This window comes from Bemisia tabaci, chromosome 3 (assembly GCF_918797505.1).
Source record: "Bemisia tabaci chromosome 3, PGI_BMITA_v3".
In the NCBI taxonomy this organism is placed as follows: domain Eukaryota; kingdom Metazoa; phylum Arthropoda; class Insecta; order Hemiptera; family Aleyrodidae; genus Bemisia; species Bemisia tabaci.
Genome location: NC_092795.1, coordinates 39,918,865 through 39,942,767, shown reverse-complemented (window position 1 = coordinate 39,942,767; position 23,903 = coordinate 39,918,865). Strand labels below are relative to the sequence as shown.

Here is a 23,903-nt window from a genome sequence, read left to right as displayed (position 1 = left end):
TCAAAAAACCCCAGGTCAGGTCTGAGCCAGACCTAAGTTGTACCAAAGTAATTTTTTGTAGAGCAAATGTTCTCCTTGTACCGTGCCTATACCAGTCCAAAAATGTGATGAAGCCACTTACTAATTTCGTACGCTTGGTCTTTTTTCATTTACCTACTCAGATGCAAGACCAAGCTTTTTTATCCGTCGGTACCAAGCCTGTGTTATGTGAAACCTATATAATAATTATTTTGATATTTGGCCATACGGAGAATTCTACGGCCAAGATGGAAGATTCTATCCCATCCACACTGATTGTGAGATAACACGTTCAATCTCATCTGTTTCGCTACTGCTGCATCATCAACACCGTTGTCAGGTTCTTCTGAAAAACTGCAAAATATGGCAGAATCGGCGCAATTTTCCATCCGTGCTCTTTTCGGAACAGGCGCAGTTTACAATCTGCTTTTTCCCAGATTGGCGCAATTTACAATCTGCTTCTTTGGGAATCGGCGCAATTTACCAGCTTCCGCTAAAAAGAACCTGCGGGCATTATCATTTTGCGTTATGCTCATTAGGCCTCCTCGGACTTACAACTTTTTATCTTGATGTTCCAAGCTTCGTTAGCACCTAAAGTGCAGAATGAAACATCAGGATTTCGGTTGACGACCCACTCCCCGTACATGAAATTTTGCCAAATTTGGGGATCAGAAAATTTTAGATGGTCCATTTCGAAAAGATACAGGGAAATTATTCTAGCACAATTCAGCCTATTGAGTGCAAAGTAAAACTTCAAGAAGTTATGAAGGGTAGCTAAACAAAGATTATAGTCAGCCGCACTGACAGATCTAATCATGAACAGCATGGTTTGTACCATTTCTAAGTAAGTGCAAGCCATTTTGAAGGTCGATTCAATAAATCGTATGTCGTTTTGACACCAAATATGACGTCCATCGAATCACCTTAATTCAGAGGGCCGGACAATGCGATGCGTACAGAGTTCATTCCAACTCTCATCGAAGGCAACAGTTCTGCTTTTCATTTCAAGTTGACACACAAAGTTAGAGAGTTGTTTATTCATAGCCAGCTCGGAGCGCAACTGTTGCGATGAACTCGGAAAAAGTCGCGAGTTGACAGTGGAGTGGCGTATGTTTTTTAAGTTAAGTGTGGGATTTATCTGCGTGGAGCGACCACGAGCAGTTGTCAACAGCGAATTACCGGAGGAATTAGATGCGAGGAAGGGTTTCGAGATGGGGGTGGCGTGCTTTGCGATATAGCGATTAATCTGCCGTTTAAACCTATGGAAAAGGATCGATGAACAGGGTGTTCGCAACGAACACCTTCTTAATCGATTCTTTACCATTGCCTCAGATGGGCAAATATCGATAATCGATCATCGCCACTGGTTCGAGATGGGGGTGGGGGCGAACATAGGTAAAAATGGAGTGGAGCACTTACCCCCGAGCCGGGGTATATCGGGGTCGGAGACCGGGAGATTGGCAGGATGCCACTGGTTACTCGGTTAGTCTGGTACGTGCTTGTGATCGGCTTGAAATACAACCGTCAGCCACGCTTGTTTATGCCCCTGCCCTGAACCCTCTTAGCAATTCCTCGTTGCCACGTCTGCCACACATCATCAGAATATTCCAACCGCACGAAGAGGAAATGACTGTTGCTCTTACGATGCTAACAGCAGATTCCAAGTCCTACCTTCTTTTATAGTCGTAGTTACAACGTTACTTTTGAACCAACAAGTTCTTCCTTATTAAAACTTGTGAAGCTATTTTGAAAAACTCGCGCTTTCACTAATTTGTTCTTTTTCGGACGCGTTGCGGCGGCTACCGGATGGTGGCCCGGGTAGCCGCCGAAACGCGTCCGAAAAATAACAAATGAGTGAAAGCGTGAGTTTTTCAAAAATTCAGTTATTGGTCAAGGTATTGGATAGGAAGGCCCGAGGACATAACCATCTGCATTTTTAATTACCTCACACCTTAAGAGGTTGCACATGCAAGGTGCGCGTTATCTCTTCGCCTTTCCTTCAGAGTAGGTAATGGGACCGGTTAGGACGTACGTACCTAAAATTTTATATCTAAGCATGTCGGTCAGACCAAGGCACCATCATGTGAACTTCCAATGATAAGCAATTCTGACAGGCCAACTTTGTTTAAGAAATTGTGAGTTAAATGTTTCAAGCCGTCTGCATTTCCAACCGTTCAACAGTCAAATGACCGCAGGAATCTCTCTTCAGCCTCCAGACCTTTCGCATACCTTCATGCTCACAGAAAGCTGCTCATGCCTGGGACACCTAGCTCCGTCATCCATTAATGAGAAGAAAACCACATTTGCCCCTCCCCCCCCCCCTTCCGTAGACTAGGGGTCCCCGATGAAACTTGTGCCCGTACGTTACTCAAAGTTTTCTAAATGTGCAAAATGCAGGAACTTGTAATTGTAAGAATGTCAAAGAGCTCCATGCATGGAAAACTGTTTGGCTGCAGAGAAAAGGACGCACTTTTCTAGAAATTTTCATTCTCTGACATTTTTTATTGATCATATAAGGATGGAGCCCATATTCATTACATTTTCTATGACTTTTGGCTCAAAATTAATCACTAGATTGGGTTCTTGCCATTTTTTGGAGGTGCCAAGCAGAACTGTGGGGGAGCTAAGCCCCTCTACCTCCTAGTTCCGCCTAAGCATGTCTCTGGACACGGAAAATCATACTCCCATTCAGAGTTCGGGTGCCATATCAAGGTTGTTAAAAAATAAGGCCAATTCTGGAACACAATTTTTAGAAAAAAATCTCATTTTCAGATTTAGACCGAAGCGGGGGGACCATCTTTTTCTTTTAAACGAGAGCTTGTGCAAGTAAAACATACTTTTTAATCTTCGGTCCTGATGTTTTTTATAAAATTATGACGATGATCATTTCGAATCCACACGCGGGCATATCTTCAAGTCGAAAGCGAACGCAAAATACGCGAACTTGTTGGAAATTAAAATCAATAAATAATAAGCCTCTGTATACCTACTTGTGCTAGTCGAAATGGGCTCCAAAAATCATAGAATCCAGGGGGAGTAGAATTGCATTACTCGTAACACAACAACTAACATTCAACGTCATTTAATTAGGGTCTCGCCTAATATTATGTTAGTCAAGCCGGCACTACTTTGGTACTGAACTTTGATTACTTTCAAGTATACAAAATTTTACCACATACAGGAACTCATGTGTGCCAACGTAGAAAACGTAGAAACCATGTAGTGCTTTATTCTGAATGACTTGTCAACAGCACCAATTAAATGTTGTACGTCGTATACTTTATATCCATTTGACAGATAATACATGAACTTAGGTTTGTTTAGTTCATTCGTCCAGAATTCCTGGACATCAAGCATTTTCTCCTTTCAGCGTGGCAGGGTACCACTGTGATACTTAAACGTAAATTCTGCCGCCGATACTGTTTCGGTTGGTAAAACCAGACACCATAGAAGTTAATAGGAAAGGAACAAAACGTCGATATAAGATACAACTTTTACTTATTGCCTTCTGCAAGCTAGATAGCTCTGACAAGAGCGGGAAGACACAACAGTACTAGAGAAAAGGGTTAAGAAGACAAAAAGAGAAGGTGCAGCGTTGTCATGACGCCGCGACAGATACAAGCGATCTCTCCTTCACCCAACTCTGACAATAAGGGTGTTATCTGGCGCAGGTATAGTGCCGGCATTATTGCCTCTAAGTCCTTTTGCAGGGTGACTATGCGCAATTCTTCTTCTTCTTCTTCTTCTACTAACGACTAGGGCATGGCCCTGTTCGTCAAGCCTTCGAGTGCCGAGCACAAAATATTAAAAATATAACAATTATCTGTAAAGATTCGTCGCAATTCTTTATTGAAAAAATTATTGGCGTGTACTTGTCCTTTCCTTGCAGCTTCAAATGTGGGGGATTGAGCTGCGGAACTATGATATTCTTTAAGTTGGTACCCCACTTTTCTTCGTTAGTTATTGTGGCTACAATCGTCGTCCGCAATGGTCTTGTAGAAAGAGACGACGAGGAAGAAGAGGAAGACATAATTAAGAAATTGAAAAAAAGTGGACTAGAATGTGCACTAGAATTTTCACACCATAATTTGGCGAATTACACCATAATTTTACACAATTTTTTCATGGCGAATTACAGCATAGGTAATTTGTGTGGTAACATCTTTATATTTACTTGCATAACGAAACAAAATGAATAATAACTTAATTATCAAATTTCAATGAATTTTTACCGCGGGTATTCTATAAATTATTCCAATAAATTACATGGCGTCAAAATTATGGGGAGCCGTTTGGGCAACTTTCCGTTTGGGTCACGTAGAGACATGAAACGCTACGTACACGAGAACGTAGGATCCGAGGGGAATTAGACTGCATTAACACAACTACTAACATTCAATGTCATGTAATTATAGAGTGAAAATAATAGTGAATCTACAGCAGACACCTTCTAAACAAACGGTGTGTTTCCAAACCTGGAGCGGGATGAACCTGATTGTCAAAGTAGGATTGTCAGACCAGACATTTCCTGTAACGCGGACACAGTTCGTGCCCGTGGTCCGCAGACAGGCAATTTAGGCTTGGGTCGGTGCACGGCATGTAGTATACGTCGGCGCATTTTCTGTTCCAGCAACCTTGGGTTATGGTCCTCTCGCCGGGCCTAACGTCATTAAATACGTGGTTTTTTTAATGCTGGCCCCCTCGGATGAAGCACATTCTACTGTTGGTTGTCACTCGGAAGGTCTGCCCGTCCCTGGTTGTCGTTCTTAGCAGTTCTCCTCTGCAAAGGGCCCTTAATTTGTCCGTTATCTCAGTCGGGAGCAAAGCACGTGTCAGGTTCCTGGCAACCGAGACCGGACGGTACCTGCTCACCCTTCTCGGACTTATTCATTTCGATGGGGAACCTCCAATGGACCACTAGACAAGGTACGAATTTAAGCATTCTGATGCATGTATCTTGATCAGAATTTCACGTAGAACACGATTCGCGCAACGAAAATTACTGAAACCAACTCCTAACGAAGCTATTAACGTTTTTATTTCACATTAGTTACGAGGAATTTGAACTGCCCGCTCACTAGAAACTCAAAGCTCTACGTGAGTCAAATCGCGCACTACAACGGTTTCAGCAATCTTCTCAATCGAGCAATGTTCATTTCCCACCATGTGTTGTTCAAACTTTAAGTAATTTGCTATAGCTGAGCCAAAGCGTCAAGATTGAGGTCGCCAGATTTTTTTATCGCAGAGACGTGCATGATAACGTTTAGCGCGCGATGAGAATCACGTAGAGCATTGAGTTTTCATGAGCGGGTGGTTTGAATTCACGCACCAAGAATCATTAATTTCTTCGGAAGGAGTTGATTTCGGTAATATTTGTCGTGCGCATCGTGTTTTACGTGAAATGGTGAAGAAATATGTATCAGAATGCTGAAATTCGTACCTTGTCTAGTGGTTCATTTCTGGATGTGCGTGTGCTTCATCCGGGGTGGATCTGACCGCACGAAAATACGGAGTGCGAACTCGAGTTGCACCAGCGGTAGGGGCTGGAAGGAGGCGCCGGTGCAGCGTTGCGCCCTCCGCGAGGCACGAACGTGGGGTTGGGCGTCGCGGTGTTCGAAGGGCGCAGCCCTGTCTGTGCGCCGCTCGGAACTTGAGGGAAAGGACTTGGGGCGGCTGGCTCGGCACAATTCGCCGGGAGAGAATTCGGGTCCGGGTGCGAGCAGCCAGCGGCCTCGCCCTCCTTATCCCCATGCGAGCAAATGGACTATCAACAGATCAACAGAGAATCAACGGGGATGTGGGTACGTGCGATGGATAGTAGACGGAAGAGATCGTCATACGTCACGCAGGCGCAAACAAAACATGGCGCAGACCATGAGGATTAATGTTGGCGTTTTTGTGTTGGGCCAAACTTATGTATACGGAAATATCCTCTTGTCAATGGTGCGCATAGTATGATGTTGCGCGTATAATCTTGTATGGCTCGAGAACCAACATAGTATAAATTATCCAGCGAAAGTTTTTGGAATTCAAGATGTGCACCTATTGTTACCAACATAACGTACGTGGGCTCATTCCACATCAACGTACGATGTTCACATTTTGATTAGATTATTTTCAGTAACAATGTTTTGAATTAGGTCTGAGGTAACTCTCGTTAATGTTTACTAACGTTTTCCCCAAACGAAGCGCCCTAGTAATCTGAAACTTTTCTCGAACCTACAGATCTAAACAGTCCGAAGATTAGTACAAAACTTCAATATTTTTATTTACCACTACCGTTCGATTGCTGTTTTTCAGATGTCAGTATATATTGGACCTGCTGTCAGTAATGTGCTTATTAAACCTAGTTGCCACATTTCTTTCTGTTTTGTCTGTATATCTGACATGTCTGAGGTTACTTTTTACAGTTTTTCTTGGTTTCAAGCAGTTACACTATTTCACTCTTTGCTCGTTTCAAGCAGGCCCTGCACTTTTTATTTGTACACTACTGTACTTTTATCTGCACTTGGTGATAGATTCAAATATTTGGATGAGGAGTCTTAAAAACTGAGGTATTGAATTTCTCCATGGGTCAGTTGCGCTGGTCACAGAATCGTGTTATGATGCTTTTTTCTTGTCGATTAGCTAAAAATATTAAGACCCGTCAAAACAGAATCTTTCGACGTTCAATGCTAAGCGTGATGGCGCACTTTACAATGAAAAACTCGGTTTTCGACGTCATTTATCGTAGCAGTGACACCCTTGGTTTCTTCCTTATTGAATTCCTCAATCAGTAATGGGTCAGTTGCGCTGGTCATAGAATGGTGTTTTGATGCCTGATTCTTGTGAATCAGTTTAAAATCATGAGATCCGTCCAAACAGCATCTTTCTTAGTCGAATATTAACCGAGAAGATGCCACGCCTTGAGAAACTCGATTTATGACGTCATCATCTGCGGTTGCGCATGGTATGGATTACCGCGGTGGTTGACGTTATAAATCGAGTTTTTCAAGGCGCGATATCTTGGTTAATTTGGTTAATAGTCGACGTAGAAACCTGCTGTTGGGATGGATCCTATCATTTGGACGTATTTCTATCAAACAGACCTATGTGGAGGTGAGAAATATGGGGTGTGCTCGATGGTTCTCTGGACGTAAGAGTGAATGAGAATAATAAAGCGCCAGTGACGTCAGCGGCAATGATCGAGCCCGCGAGCGGAGGCGTGATCTTCGTCGGGGGGGGGGGGGGGGCATTAACTCATGAGCCCTGTTCATAACGCTCTCGTGCCATGCCCGCGGCTCATGAATCCCGCATTCAGATGGCACATAGGTCTGTTTGATAGAATCTAATATCCCGCTTTTCCAATTCTTCAAAAGGAATCACGCCCACTTTACATTGCTTCTTATGCAGCTTCGAGGAGCACACCCCATATTTCTCACCTCCACATAGGTCTGTTTCGTAGAAATACGTCCATTTTTAGCTGGGGCCTATACACACATTTGCACTGTTTAATCAATGTGAATCTCGATTGAATCCAAGGTGGAAGAAACCAAGAGCATTATACTACCGCGGTGGATGACATCATAAACCGAATTTTTCAAAGCGCGATATCTCGGTTAATATTGACTGTAGACAATCGCTGTTTGGACAGATCTTATTATTATTAGCTGATCTACAGGAATTCAGCATCGAAACACGATTCAGTGACCAGCGCAACTGACCATGACTCGATCCACCGATGCGGCATACGCAGAGATGCATCGAAATTGCACGGAGCTAATTTTATGTGCGCTTCACTGGAAAAAAAAAAACACACATGATCTAGAGTCCAGACTCTTAAAAACATCGACAAGAAAAGATACTCTTGTTTCAATCGGATTTTTGCTTAAATCAAGAACCGAGCCTCTTAATCTGAGCGGATTTCCTTTTGATTTAAGCTTAAATTTGATTGAATCAAGAGTATTTTTTCTTGTCAATGTTTTCAAGAGTCTGGACTATAGATCCAATGTGTTTCTTTTTCCACTGTTCTGTGGTTTTGCTATGGGAATGTGACGAGAAAGGCTATGTTGTGCGGCAGCGCAGCAGAGCCACAAGCGACCGGACGCCAGCGGAGTGATGATAGCTGTTAGCTGTGCCCGAGGAGTCTTGTCGCTAGAGTTGCCGCCTTCATGAATAAATTTTGCGTCCGCGGGGTAATGTCCTCGTTTACGCGCCCTTCATCTTATTTGCATCGGTGTGAACCGCGACGAACAGAAACTAAACGCTCTTTAGCATTTTTTTCTCGGTTTGTTCAGAAGTATTCGGGAGATCCGTTCGCGTCTGTCTCTCTCCATTCCACTAAAGCCATTCTGGTGTTACATTGGTGTTACATAATGCACTATGTTAACACTTTATCGGCACTATAAACAAAACCCAAGACAGGGATAGTTTAATACAAATTTTTCTAAATACCGACCAGAACAACTTACTTGTTACTTGTACTCAAAACCAAGATGGTCATTCGGGCAGTTGATTCATTTTGATGCATTGTTAATATGTTACAGTGGCTTGGGTTTGCTTATTCTTCTCGCTAAAAATGATCGTGGTTATGAAGCACCTCTAACAAGTGTCACATCGTAGCGTGAAGCCAAATGGAATTAAAAATATTTAACTGTTATTAATGCTTATTTATATTGTAACGTCCGGTCCATACGTATAAAAGTTTTGTCAAAACACTTGTGCCAGGTATCTTGCTCTTCCGCGCCTCTTTAAATTTTTCGTAAGTGCTTTCATCAATTATTGCACATTTTTCTCGATGAACTCCCGATTTTATCTGTTTACGCCAAAGATGTAACTGTGTTCTGTTTTGCAAAGCGGCACACCCACGCTGCTGCAAACTTTTAATAGTCCAATTAGGATGCGCATCAGCAATGGCAAAGATTTTTTTTTTTCACATCCAAAGATACAAGCCGCGCACCACTACTTTCCGTGTCTAAACCGACACCAGAATCTTCTATTGATAGTTCATCCTCTGTGTCCACTTCCATATCATCACAGTCACTTCCCGCGTCTGATTTGCACTCATCACACTTCTTTCTCGATCACTCTCCTCGTTCTCATCGAAAAAGATCGTCTCTTCTTTAAATTCGTAATTTTCAATAATTTCTACAAAGCATTTTGCAAGTTCATGGCCCAAGAGCTGCCCTGTTTTTGAACAAGTTTCGCGACTCATCCAATCAGGACATAACTCTCACGAAATATATTTTCGCATAAGAGAAACCCATCTGCAATGTCCTGGCTTGAAGATAAATCGCGTTCACAATCGAACTCACGGCTACACGATGTACGGTATTCCATAGCGACATCCGACAATACCCGAAAATGATTACTCGTAGGTATAAGGCCCCCTTATTAGTTTCGGAGAAACGTTTCTATGTTCCAAGACAATTAAAATGCGTAGAAGGACTTGTACCCTTTTTTCCGATTCCTGTGGCCACTTCGCCGCTGAATATCTCTTGCTCCTCTTCGGCGAGCGTTGTGAACTCCTGAATGATAGGTTCAGGAACCTGCGTGTTATTTGTGAAGGCATCTGAAACGCGCATACTAATTACTACAAAAGCAAAGTATAAGCTGATGCAAAATGGTAGCTGTTACACCCCAAAGAGGAATTATATCTGGGTTTAAGAATTTCGAGCACGGCCGTGGACCAGGACGGTCCTCATTGGGTCTCCAATGCAGTGTTGTTTTCTAGTTGGTTTTTTTTGTTTTTTTTTGTTAATTTTTTTTTTTTTTTTTTTTTTTTTTTGGGACATGATATTTCATTAGAGAACATATAAGTTTAAACCAATATTGATAGTCATTGGCACGAAGGCCTAAATAGTACATTCTAATAGAAAGAAAGAGTAAAAAACAGAAAGATGAATGATATCAAAGTTAAAAAGAGAGTAATATACATGAGATGATTAATGATATATAATTATAATTATACTTTAGGTTAAGGTTATGTCACCGGTATCGCCTTGAGGCACTTCTTCGGTATGTTGGGGTGACGGTTGCGACAGATGAGCCCTTAACGTCTTTTTCTATGGTAATACACTGTTTGCACAAATTGGCTAATGGGTCTGCCAATTATTTGTTGAAGAAAGCTTAAAATCAACAACAGCGGAGGGTTCTAATTTATATGATGTTTTTATTTCCAAATCATAGCGTAGATGTGCAAAGGCAGAACTTTTCTAGTGGCGGCAATGTCGTTTTTGATTTTGAAGAAATCGGGGACGATGTCAGTAAATACCACGACGGGCCGGGAACTTTTTGGATATGTTCTCAAGTCGCATTACCCCATAAGAGTTAAAAATCTGAAAACCTCCGAGCAAGAAGAAGGCGGAAAAAACGAATTAAATATAAAAAAAAAAAAAAAAAAAAAAAAAAAAAAAAAAAAAAAAAAAAAAAAAAACCTCTGAGCCTTCATAATCTTCAGAGCGCTTCTAAAATTTTGTCGCGACCTCGCGGTCGAGTACAGCTTGCGCACCTCCGCACGAAGATGTCTTCCTCAATAGCCCTTGACATTCATCTAGACAAAGTGAAACACCAAAACATCAGGAAATGAATCTAAATCTCAGATCAAAACCCAGACGTTTCGGTTACCTGTGAAAACTTGACCAGCATCAAACCGAAACGTAATCGTAGGTTTTTACTTTCGATCAATCGATTGGGTAATTGCTGGTGGATTCAACCGAAACATCCCGGGGTTCACTTTTAAAACTTTAGTAAGGTCTTCTGCGTCAATTTTGACCGTATTAGTGATGAAGCCATTTTTTAGACATAATCGCAGCGGAGTTCAACCACATCAGCTATTAACCCGCAAACCGGTGGAAAAATGTGCACATTTTGTGCGATATCTGACAACGCACGATCCCGGGAAGGAGCTCGGAAGCTTACTGTTCACTGCTTAGTACCCACCTCCAGTCATAAAAATATCAATTCACTGAATTATGTCAACAGCCAGCTCGACACCCCCAAGTTCTCCCGAACCTAGGCACCCCATTACCCTCCCCCCTCTCTGCGCCGCCGCTCGCTGCCGTCCGATACGAGTTCCTCACTCAAAGGATATCCGTTGTGCGCCGCCATTTACATGATTAAGCTCTCTCACGCCTTCCAAAGTCCCCGCTTTTGGCAGTAGTGGCTGGCTTCACTAAGTTTATGGTCGCCGCCTTTTTTTTTCCTGTTTTGCGGTAGCTCGGCGCAAAGTAGATGCAGCGGCTGAGCGGCATACGTCTTTGTGGTCTTTGTCGACCCGGTGAGAAGGAATTATATCGCACCTTACGAATCCGAAATCCCGAAATAATTTAGCACGCGATAAAACCGGACTCCCCAAACATTGATCTCTCAGAAACGTTTGGTCCGTCGTAACACCCTTTCGACTCAGGGTTTCAATTTGACGTCGGTCTTTTTGTAAAATCCTAAGTAAACTTTTAAAAAAGCTGCGTGCCTTTTCGTTTACGTGGGGTTCGCTCAATGGGAATTCAGAAAATTATTGTGTCGTTCATTCCAAGATTATGAGCAGCGAATGGCTCAGCGAAGATAGAGGGGGAGCACTTTCCCTCAAAAATGAATTTTTGTGATTTTCAGGAAATTTCTACCTTTAGATCCCCTTCCTTATGAGCAATTTTTAACCCGAAACTCCGACCCCCCCCCCCCCCCTCACTTTTCTTCCTACGAAAATTTGTTGGCTACGTCACAGTGAGACCCCTTTCCTAAGAAATTGTTTTTTACTGAAGACGCCCTCCTCCCTATGAAAATGTGTCGGCCAAGTCGCTGTGAGTAGCCATAAGAGTCAGGAGATATCAGCAGTAATAAGCTTAGTCTCCTTAATCAATTATCAGCGGAATCTAAATTTCGTACCTGTATGATAATCTGGTGTTTTAAACAAAGGTCGTAATGTCAGCAATAGTGTCCAATCAGAATAATCCGAGACAGAATAGTACGGGTGCACCCTCAAGTTCACTCTCCCGTCGCCCGTGCTGCGGTTCCAGAAAAAAATTAGCCGGCCCGAGTTTTTTGCAGCGCCCTGTATAAACGAAGAAGCAACAATTTTATAGTAGGAAAGCAGCACCCTGTATAAACGGAGAAGCAACAATTTTATAGTAGGAAAGCAGCACTCTGTATAAACGAAGAAGCAACAATTTTATAGTAGGAAAGCAGCACCCTGTATAAACGAAGAAGCAACAATTTTATAGTAGGAAAGCAGCACCCTGTATAAACGAAGAAGCAACAATTTTATAGTAGGAAAGCTTCCAATTTCCCCGCTCGCCCTGTTCTGTCTCGTTTTTTACTCTGTATATCATTACGATTGCTCTCTGAACAAAATACAGCTGATGAATTCGGTTTTCAATGCCCATGTTGACATGTGATCGGGAAAAAGAATTTATTTTCAACCTATGAAATCCTCTTATCCCGGTTTCTCATCTTCTGTGTTGGATTTGCCTTGGATTTCTTCCGGTGGAAACCGTACTTTGAAAGCACATTTCTGGCTTTTCTTGGCCGGTAACGTGCGAGCATATAAGTCAAGTTGCATCTATGCCCTTTCTTTCGACCACATGTTCATACTCTAAAGTAGCTTTGAAAGCCTAGGAAAATAAATCTAACTTTACATCATTTGAAATTATTATTTTCTTTGGTAATATATGTTCTAAAAAGTTTATTTTTTGTGCTCGCTAAGTTCTCACCGGAAATTTTAGCTTTTTTCTTCGATCAACGTTCATCCAAACGATCTATTCTTACTCGCATTTCTGGGTGACGATGCTAAAATTTGACAACACCGGCTCTTTCCTATGAAAGAAAAATTAAAAATCGGCGGCCTATTTTAAGGTTATAATTTCTTCAGTCAGTTTGTGTAGTTTTGTCAGAGCGGCGTATACTACGTCTCATTAATATTGTTGCAAATACTAGTGTTCAAGTTCGGTGTGTATTTTCCGCAGTCTGAACGTCGTAAGGAACGTCCTCGAGACAGTCAAGTAAGTGAATAGTGAATTTGTACCATCTTTACATACAATTTGATCCGGACTTCATATCAGCCAGTACCATAATGCTATTAATTTTAAGACAAAAAATAATCTCAAAAATTAGAGTTTTAGAGGGGTTAGGAATATTACAATTTCCTCTCATAGGTATTATGTTTAATAAGAAACCCGACAGTCTTTGCTTGTGGTTAGCCAGGTATAGCACTAGAATAGGGCGCACCAGATGCCAAAGGCTTGTAGTATTTTCCCCACCTCAGGATATGGCGAATTTTTTGGCCGCATACCAGGTTGACAGTATAGGATGTGCTATTTTTTCTATCGTAGATTGTGTACGTGTATTTCTCGTTGTAATGAATGAAATAACGGAAAATGTCCCTTCCCCGCTCTTTTGATCAAGTTTTAACAGCCGTGAAATTGAGACGATGGGAAACAGATAAGTGTGCTTATCTTTTCTTTTTATCCTCATCCAAGTTTCAGATGAGATGATGCTGCATGGGGAAAACTTTTTCTCCCCCCCCCCTCCTCCCCGGGCCCCATCTATCCACCAATTTGTCCTTTTCCTCGTTCTCGTAACAATCCAAGCACCACTCCATCCACCTCGTCCTCCTCGTGAACTTCGCCTCATCAAGATGAGAATCCTGCTAGTTTTTTCTTCTTTGTCCGCCTGGGCGTTTGTATCCATTCGTTTATTTTCGAAAAAAGGAACAAAATACGCAACATATCTTATTACTGGTCTCGAGGCTTGAATTGAGTCACAATTTCGACAGGGACAGCTTTTTTGCACATATTTGCTCATTCCATTGTTTGCACTTCACTTCGCAAATTAGGGACTAAAATTTCTGGCTCATCCGTAAAAACACGTATGTACATAGAGAAACTAATGGACGTACGTTTTTTTTTTTAAATTGAGCCGGAAATTGAAGCGTTGGGTGCAGACAAGGCATATACTGGTTGCAATGTCTTATAATTACCGCTTACGTTTAATTCATTATAATTAATTCAGATGTGTGGATATCGTTGAAACTTTTTCTGAATTTTCTCTAAGCGTTCACAATGCTGAAAACGAAAAATTCAAACGATTCACTTTATAGTTTCCTTCTGAAATTATTATTAGCGGTGGAGATTCTGAAATACCGCAACCAAGAAATGCCCTCTCTGCACTCAACGTCTCAATTTTAGTTCCAATTTACTGTATTTAGTCAGTTTTATTTTTTGTGCAACCGATTTCGCTGTGTTAAATAATAATTATTCAAGGAACCTTTCATTAATTTCACGATTCATTCACGTTCGCATATTTTAAAGAAGATATTGCTCGGCATTTTTACCTCCTCGTTTTTTTTTTTTAATAGGCATCACATAACATACTCAAGTAGGAAGTCTTGATTTACGACGGTATTGAGTCACACTTGAACTATTTTCAATTATTTGGCTCTTCGGCGAGTAGATTTACCTTTCTAGAGTTCAATGACTAATTCCTAGGTCCAGATTCTTTGAAACAAGGTTGACACTTTTTCAGTGACTTCTTTAACTGTCAAAGCTCATACGTGTGTATTCAACTAGGAATGTTTTAAGCAATAAAGTGGGATTAATGATATTCTTTTTTCGCCGGATCTGAAATTTTGTCATCATCGTGACGTATTGAGACAATCAATGAATTGCCAATTTTGCATGGCGTTCACCGAGAAAGAAGATTCGTAGAATTTACCATTCTTTTGATTGCTCCTCTAAGCTCTTGTTATCTAATAATATCAAGAACAGAGAAAGGATTACTCAAGGATCAAAATTGTAAACCAACTTTAAAATCCAGCCATGGGATGCATGGAAGTTCATCGGAATGTTTTCAGTTGGATCGTGTAACATAGCCTAAGTTTTCAATGCATCTGAACGAATTCCATCACTTGGCAACGTTGGGTTTTATTAAATGATTGAAGAGCCAAATTTTGAGGAGGATGGAGAAGAGAAGGTAGCACGAAAAAGTTGCCGATACTTGACGACTCTCTCGAACGACGCGGAATAATTAGAGGGAAATTTCAATATTTAAGAGTGAATAAGGAGAAAAGTTGCGATTAACTCGCTTGAGCGGGGCGAAAAACGTTCGCGCCTTCGCGCAAATGAAACTTGGCCAACATTCGGCGCTCAGCTGATGTTGCACCAACTTGCTCGTGCAGCAACTTCGGTCGTCGTGAAATTAAAAATATTAATAAAAACAGAGAGCAGACGAAGAGAGCCAGTCAAAAAAGATGCGGGCAGGTTTGGGAACCAAGAGAGACAGTGAATGCCGACAGGAACAGGAGCGGAGAGGATGGAAGAAAGTGCAGATCGTCCGATTTATTGAGGCTCGAGTTTTGAATGGAGCTCTCTATCCTTGTCTTTCCCTTTCTCTCAATGTGGAGTCTCTCTCTTGTTTATGTGGAGTAATTGAACCCGGAAAAAGTGGAGTTTTTGAATTGACTGAAAGTGCCTCGGTTTCACGTTTTTAAACTCGTGCAGCATTTAGGTCACCTGAATCAAATGTCTCTTAGCTCGAGCTACTCTCGCAGAGCCACTCGCCGGACTGGTGAAGCAATTCAATTACGTATCTGTATGTCTTTATTTAAACTTCGATAAATACTTCCTGTAAAAAAATGTTTTCAGAGGAGCAAAAGGTATACTCAATAAAGTCACATAGTTTCTCGTTTTTTTTCCGTCGAGCTCAAAAGTAGCCCCCTAATATCATTTCAAAGAACCATATTTATCGTCGTTTCAACGAAACACTGATTCTATTCTTACCCCTCCCCCTGTCTGAACTGAAATGTAGATTTATATGTTTAAAAATTATGAAAACTAGAGAGGTGTTGACAGAAAAAAGAGAGTGGAGAGTGGGATGTGTTCATCATGCCAAAGCAAAATCCGAGGCTGTCGGATGAGTGGTGAAAATGAAGGGGGGGGGGGGGGGATTTTCCAAAGGAGCGCGTAACACAGTGTGATTTTGGGTGGGCACCTCTCACGTAACACGTGTTAATATGACAGCTTACACAGTGCATACGATCTGACATCGAAAAATGAAGAGAGGAAAGTTGTTCAAACCGCAAGCCTGAGTGGTTTTCCTTCAATTTGCAGAATACCACACACGAGCGCACTGGTTGGGGCTATGCATCAGTTTTCCTACGACCCCCTCCGATGGCCCCATGCTCGGATGGTATCCGCCGAAAATGAAGGCGAAACTTTTCCCCACTCTTACGACGAAGTTGTTTTCTTCATTACTAAGTCAGTTTACCTGTTTTCCTTTCAAAACTCGAGTGGATGCCTCGCCGTTGTTTCCTCCACTCGCGTAATGCATCCGAGCATTTTCGCTCGGTGGGCTTGTTTAAGAGCTTAAGAGAAAGGACCCAAACAATGTAAATATGCGACTCGTGTTTATCCACTGTTGCTGTCTGCGAAAAAAATTGTAAGCTCCGCACACGACTTTAAACTATCTTAGACGCGCTTTCCAGTTTTTTTTCCAATTTCACAATTCCTTCTCAAAATTCTACGAAGAATTGTACGACCGCGAATTCTTAGTATTTAGATTCCTGTAATGCAAGTTTCATGTGCAATGGAAGTCTCCACGTTTAATATCAACGGAGATATTGCCCCTTCTGAAAACACGGTGCGTGACAACATCATCAACCGCGGTGGTGCATACCATGGTTTCTCCCACCTTGGTTTCAGTTGCGTTTTAAGTCAAGCAACCAGTGATAATATATGAATATCTCAACGGATGGATTTACGGCGGATACGTACCACCATATGTACCACCGCGATGGTTTACGTCATACAGTGCGAAAAACGATATCATCGTTAGTATTGGGCGAATGAATTATACGTATGGACTCATCATTTTATTATTGCTGATCTTGTACACTGGTAAAAAAAACCTCTTGGACCAATGCCGCATTGCATTGACTTAAGGATGCAGTTTCTTATTGCCGGATTTAGAGTCTTGAACTCTTGTTTCAAGCGGATTTTGCATCGAAACAAGAGTCCAGACTCTTACATCCGGCGACAAGAAACTGCACTCTTGAACCAAGAGGTTTTTTTTTTACCTGTGTATGCTTAAACCATCAAAACGCGATTCTGTGAATCGCACAACGGCCCTACATTTTGGAATCAGGGACTACAATTTCTGGCTCAGTTTAGAATTATCCTATCAGTTTCCCCAAAAATTGTAGTTCCTAATTGCAAAATGCAGTACAACTGGCCCACTGGATCTGTTTCGGTCTTTACGATTCGAGGAAGTGATGCTTTTCAGAGAGTTGTTCTAAAACCATTATCACAAGTCCTAGTCCAGATAATTGGCATTTTCTAATCACCTCCTGCTTCACACGTAAGAAGTTTCACTGCACTCAGGTATTTTTGAGGCAGTTTTGGTGCCTCATTAGAACCTATAATTCATGCGTCCATGTTTGCGGCAAACGTATGCTCGTTGTTTGATGAAATATCGGCTCCGGAGTTTGCCAATAGCATTGCCCGTTCCGGCTGATGTCGGGACGAGTGGTGTGAATGCATTTGCGCTTCCTTTTTCCCGCTAACGACCCGGACGAAGTCACCTCGAACTAAAACAATAGAAACTTGCGGAGCCCTTGCGAAGCGACAAAGTTCCGAACTCGCCGAAATAACCCGGGCCCAGACAATAGGGTCAAAGCGCGAGGAGCGAAGATTAAGAAAGGAGTGGAAGAAGTTGAGTCGCGGTTTGGAGAATCATCACCGCCATCAATCAACTCGATTCTGCTTGTTTCTAAACCTTGCGTTGCCGCGCTTGCTTATTCATTCGCCGTGCATATTTGCGCTTCTACACATGTACACTGAAAAAAAACTCATGGCGTTTTTACCAAGGTCCGTTGGTACCTTTACCATCTCTTTTTTTTTACCAATTATTGGTAATTTTACCAAGACAGACTGGTAAGCTTACCTAAAAACCGGCATTTTTACTGTTTTTCTCTGGTAAGAATACCACTTTTATTGGTAATCAATTCTCGGTGACTTTGCCATTTTATCTCGGTAATTCTACCACAGTCGATAAAAAATATTGGCGTTTTTACCGGGGTCCAGTAAAATTACCGAGAAAGTCAGTAATTTTACCGAGATTTCTCGGTAAAATTACCAATTCCATAAATGGTAATTTTACCAAGAAAAAACTGGGATCAAATAGAACCCTGAATTCTTGGTAATTTTACCCTTTTCTTTGTAAATTCACCGAGATTTTTTTTTCAGTGTACTGCCGTGCGCTAAGGAAGAACGCCGTTAAAAATTCGAGAAGTGCCAAATTTCCCTTGGTAAAATAAGCATTCTTGACGACCGTCATGCATATTTTGTCTTGGAATTTTCAGAAATTTTAGAATAAATTGCGTACCGAATTGTCTGACAATTTTGGCAAAAAATATTCACAATTTGTCCAGTAAATTTGGCTCTTATCGAAGGAAACTTGGCAACGCGTGAAGGCTCATACGGCTTTCTTCCTTAGCAGAGACGTGTAGTTCAGTCTAATCACAATATTATCATCAACTTGTGTTCATGCTGTGTAAAGAACTTACGTGTCTGAATTAAACTGTCCAGCTGAACGACGGTGGTGCGCAAATTCGAGTAGTGACAGCATTTTGAAGGAGTCTCTTGGTTGGAAACTTTCTTAGAAAAGACCCCAAAGGGTTGCCAGATATCTTCAACATTTTTATTGCAGGCATTCGTTAATACATTTTTTCGAGGCATCGGTAGAGGCCGATGCTGAGAGGTGCGGTTGAGACGTGATAAGCCGAAGGGAACCTTCTTCTTGGCGTTTTTTCATTTGAAATCATCAAGCAAGGACGTTGTCTAGGTCATGGGTTGGATTTCTTTTGAGACCGAAAAGCGCGGCGCGGTGTAAACGGCGGAAAGAAGAAAATGATGGGTTCTATTTCTTTCTTGATATGGCCGGATTTAAATCTAGCTTCATTTTTTTGAGTCGGATACCTTTATCAGGCTCAAAAAAATGGGTACTATACGGACCCTTTTTTTATCAGGAATTTTTTTACTCTTCTTTTCAAACTCTTGCAAAATATCCTATGCGATGTGACGGTCGGGACAAATTAAACCGAATGCGGCGAGTATACTCAACAGCAAAGAAACACAATCTCATAAGTCAAACACTGTGCGGTCGCCGGTCTGCGCGGAACACACATGAGCGCCTACAAGACTGCAGGAATACTTACTTCACTCATTGCGCCAAACATCACAGTGCGGTCGCTGGTCGGCGCAAACGCATATCAGCGCCTACCAAGGTGCAGGAATACTTCTCGCATTGCGCCCAACACAGTGTAGGTCCCTGGTCAGCACTAAAAGCATATTAGCGCTTACGACACTGTAAAAATATTTAATATTGAATGCACCCATGAGATAGGAGAGAGATGGAGGAATAGCTCATATAATATTTAAGTGTACTAATAAATTCATATATTATGTAAATAAATCAGTAAAAAGAATAGATTCAATAATGTACATTAGTTGTATAGAGAGATAGAAGAATAGGTATCCGTTATCTGGGATGTCATCAGGGTTGACGGGAAGTTGCGTGTGAAACCTCTCTAGCAGCCGGATCGTTGAAACTTCAACTGGCTATGTCGGCACGATAAGACGAGACATAGCCCTATCTGCGCCGTGTAATATATCGATCTTTAATTCTGGTCGTGCCGACATAAATTTCAACAGTTGGGCTGCAGGTCTATCTTTGAAAATACCTTGCACCCAGCCAGGCCGATTATTGAAATTGATAGACAAAGCGATAGATAAAGAAGACATAGGGAGTTACGAGCGATCCTATTAGTTGTAATGGGTGATTCCTATAAACTAAGGGAGGAAATGATGGACTAACTATCGGGTACCTCGTGGGTTGCCGTTACTTAGACTATTACCTACCTTATTTGTCCATTGCAACGAACCACTTCCACCATTAGGATCCCTCCATAACTCTTTAGTCTTCTTTGTCTATAGCTTTGTCTGAAGAATCGAAGGAAATATACTCGCAAATTTTCCCTGAAGACTGTTTCGGCAAAGGAAATTTGACGACAGCTGAAGGTTCATACGGCGTTTTCCATTGGCAGAGCAGCATGGACTTCAAGAGTGGCAGTGCCGTCTTGAAGCATCGCTCAATTCGGCCTTTAGCGTTTCAGGAATAAAACAGGACTTGAAAATACCTCGCCTCCTTCGTATACCGAAATCAGAACCAATGGCATGGATCGGCTCTCCTGAAAAATTGTACGTTAGACGATACCGTTCATAGATGGACTACATTTTGCAATTAGGAACTACAATTTGTGCCTCAGTTTAAAATCATCGTATGTGCCATTAGTTTCTCTATCCAGATAAGTGCTTTTACAGATGGGTCGGAAGTTATAGTTCCGAATTGCAAAATGAAGTCCAAATAACGCCACTTCATTATAACGTGATCAAGCTAGATTTCAGCGTAAGTCGCCATCTTCGTACAGTTTGCTGTATCGTAAGATTCGCTAGAAAGCGTTGCCATCAGACGTACGGAGCGCGTCCTCATAAGTAACAATAAGACTGTATCGTTCCTTTGTTACACCTGGCAAACCCGCTGTGGAACTATAGCGAGTGCCGCGAAAAAGAAGGGAAACAAACCACTTGATTTTATGTGCATCTGTTAAATATTAAAATGAGTTGAGCACACTGGTTTTTCATTGTTTTCCCGAGGCCGCATTGAACTTGGGTGTTTACTTTTCTGTATGCCGCCGCTCAGGTTTCTCAGTGGAATTCCTGCCCCTCCACCCACATCTTCCCAACTTTCTCTCTCTGCCGTCTGATCTTCCCTTGTTTGTAGTTTTAGTAAAGGGTGACTTAATTAATTGCATCTTTTTTTAAGACCCCGCGCCGCATTTTCCCCGCGGATTTCGAACGAAGGCCTGTTTACAGAAGCTGCCTTGTTAGGACTTAACGTAGTCGATAGAGCTTTCAAAGTTTTAAGTTGTAAAATGGTTATTTCACGATGAAAATGGGTGGAAGGCTCTGCAAAGCCGCCCCTTTCATTGTTGTTCAGTCGTCGAAAAATGTATTTTTTTCGTCCATCCATCTACGCAGTTTTTAATCATAATTTATTGTATTTATTACCTGATACAGAGGGTTTATAACTGCCCGCGCCACTTGATGCACACTGAAATATCCATTTTCTTGCAATTTCTATTATTCAAAAGTATACCCTTTACCCGTCAAATATTTTTCAATACTCTGTACGGAAGAGGTGGTGAACTTGAAGTTTTTGAAATTTCAATTAAGAAAAAAGTAGAACTGCCCGGATTTTGAAAGTTCTCTTACTTGAATATTATTAATGTATTACAGCATTATCTACGATGACATATTTAGGTATATCTTATATATGTATCTGTATCGAAGCCGAGTGTGACAACTTGAATCCCGTGCACCACGTTACAACCGAATATGTTAAATCGTACCTATAGTTTCATGAAACATTTGAAATTTGTGAAAGTTCATCCTCAATTTTCTAACCAGGAAATCTCGTCCACCGCCTTTACTTACGATTCGTCTTCTGGACCAGATTCAATTTTTGGGGGCAAATAATTGAGGCATTTGTTCGGGCCAAAAATTTGGACCACATCATTTTAATTTTACGACGAAAAAGTGTGGACTGATCGGACGGAGTTAAAAAGGAAGGAACCAAGCCACATCGGGATCGAACCGAGAAAAAGAGGTCTAAAGTTTGGCTCCTGCATAAGACTCAATGTAAAAGATATACTTGAAGTTCAATTTCTGAAAAATTTGCTCCCACAAAACCTTCGAATTTTTGGGGATAGATAGTAGTGTAGCGGTTGAGTTCAAAACCACTCATAACTCAATTTTTTCCAAAATGTGGGTTGGTTCCTTTCTGCTTAACTCAGTCCAATCGTGCTGTAACCGTTTCACCGAGTCGTTGATACGATACATTGTGTCTGCCTGCTCATAGGTTGAAAGAGCTGTAGAGGAACTCGAAGGAGCCCGCACCAAGAAGCGGATGGACGCAGCCACTCGGCGGAGGGAGATGATCTCCTTGCTCCTCATCGAAGTCGTCATCATCATTTTGTTCGGGTACTACGTCCGCTACGACCCGGCCGCTGAAGCCCCTTGTCCCGACAAGAACAAAAAGGGAGAGGATGGCCGTCCCGTTGAAAACCCGTCCGAATATCCTCCTCTACATCAAGTTATGCCAAGTAAGCCTCCATTTCTACAATCGTAGATGGCCTATCTCCCTCTAGAAGTGTCATAAATACAAGGTGATACCCCAGAGGGTGCACGGAGAAGTAAACTTCGTGCATGGGACCCGAAGTTGAGGTCATATGGATCTCTGAAGTTTTCTGATCACGCATCCGAAAACTTAAGGTCGAGTTGCCGAAGTTCGGGTCAGACTTCGAGGCACTTCGGTATGTACCGGAGTACTTCAGATGTGTACCCAACGAAGTACTTCAGATGTCTGACCCGAACTTTGGCAGCTGGACCTCAAATTTTTAGATACGTGATCAGAGAACTTCAGAGATCCATATGACCTCAACTTCGGGTCCCATGCACGAAGCTTTTTTCTCCGTGCAAAAGGACTTACCTCTATCGACAAATTTTTTTGCATGTGCAATTTTTTTGCATTTTTTTGCTTGTGCATTGTTTTAGGCATCATAATAATTATTACCACAAAAACAACATTGTAACTACGACTAGAAAGGCAGGTTCATTATGATCTGCACTGGGAAAAAAAAACACATTGGATCTAGAGTCCAGACTCCTGAAAACATTGACAAGAAAAAGGGCTCTAGGACTCTATTGATTCAATCAGATTTAAGTTTGAATCAAAAGGAAATCCGCTCAAATTAAGAGGCTTGGTCCTTGATTTAAGCTTAAATCTGATTGAATCAAGAGTATTTTTTCTTGTCAATGTTTTCAAGAGTCTGGACTCTAGATACAATGTGTTTTTTTCCAGTGTGTGTTAGAGCAACGGTAATTTTTTCTCAGACCTGAAAGACGAGCATTCTATAACTGATTATTTATTTAAGGGCTTTCAGGTCATCTCCACCCGTGGAGGTACCGTGCTGAAAGCATTGGCGCGTATGCATGTAAAAAATAGCGTAAGACATGGCCTTTGAGAATGGGTTCCGACTCGCTGGAAATTCGGAGGAGTCGGACGTTGACGAAGTGTAATTTAATAACCGGAGTAAGTTGTGTGTTTACTTAGAGGCGCTCGACTGTTTGCAACTCGAATAAACAAGTGCCTCGAAAAACGGGAACCGGCTCCCCCCGTTCGCGGAAAAAGTGCACGAGGAGCTTGATTACCTGCGAAACAATACTTCGTCGCAGGTGATTTAATAAACTTCGTCTCAAGGAGCTCGCGAGTATCCGTTGCAACTTCGCGTCGAGTCAAAGGCGGCTCAAACGCAAGTTTACCCGGAATTTCATCAGCACCGGGTGTCTGCAAAGATAGCGCAAGGAAATTTCAGACGTTATTACCATGATGCTCGAACAAAAAGTAGCATTCTTCTATTAATATGGAATGCCCATTACTCAAGGGTCAGCAGTTCCAGTGATTATTCCGAGAACTACTTCTAGAGCACCTTTATAGCGAGAGTATGGACAGATCGCTTGATGGAGAGCTTAGGGCCCAAAAGTGCAGCCACCCTTCTGAGCAACTTCTAACACACGAAAATTTCACTGCCAGCCTACAGATTTCAATTCTAACCAAGATGGCCAAGAATGTACATAAATGAGCGTTCTTTCGCAAGAATGAGTAAAATTATGCAAAAAGTAAGCCAATCACATGCTTTATAAACGACGGTTCGTAACAATTGTATTTGTAAATCGCTCTGGACATTTGAAATTCATAGGTTGGCTGCATTTCTGGGCCCTAACTTTATTCGCGGAGGC

The 23,903-nt window shown here is 41.8% G+C and overlaps 1 protein-coding gene across 2 annotated transcripts in view; it reads left to right on the top strand.

Annotated features, from left to right (window-relative positions):
- Positions 1–23,903, top strand: part of Rh50 (Rhesus blood group-associated glycoprotein Rh50) — a 184,489-nt gene that overhangs the window by 34,447 nt on the left and 126,139 nt on the right. The window contains exons 1-2 of one of the 2 annotated variants that reach the window (XM_019044460.2): positions 12,643–12,992; positions 21,964–22,207. In XM_019044460.2, coding sequence (XP_018900005.1) covers positions 22,012–22,207 — 196 coding nt within the window. In that variant the 5' untranslated portion in view covers positions 12,643–12,992; positions 21,964–22,011. Of the gene's footprint in view, positions 1–12,642; positions 12,993–21,963; positions 22,208–23,903 lie in introns of those variants that run through there. The other variant, XM_072298345.1, reaches the window with a different exon arrangement.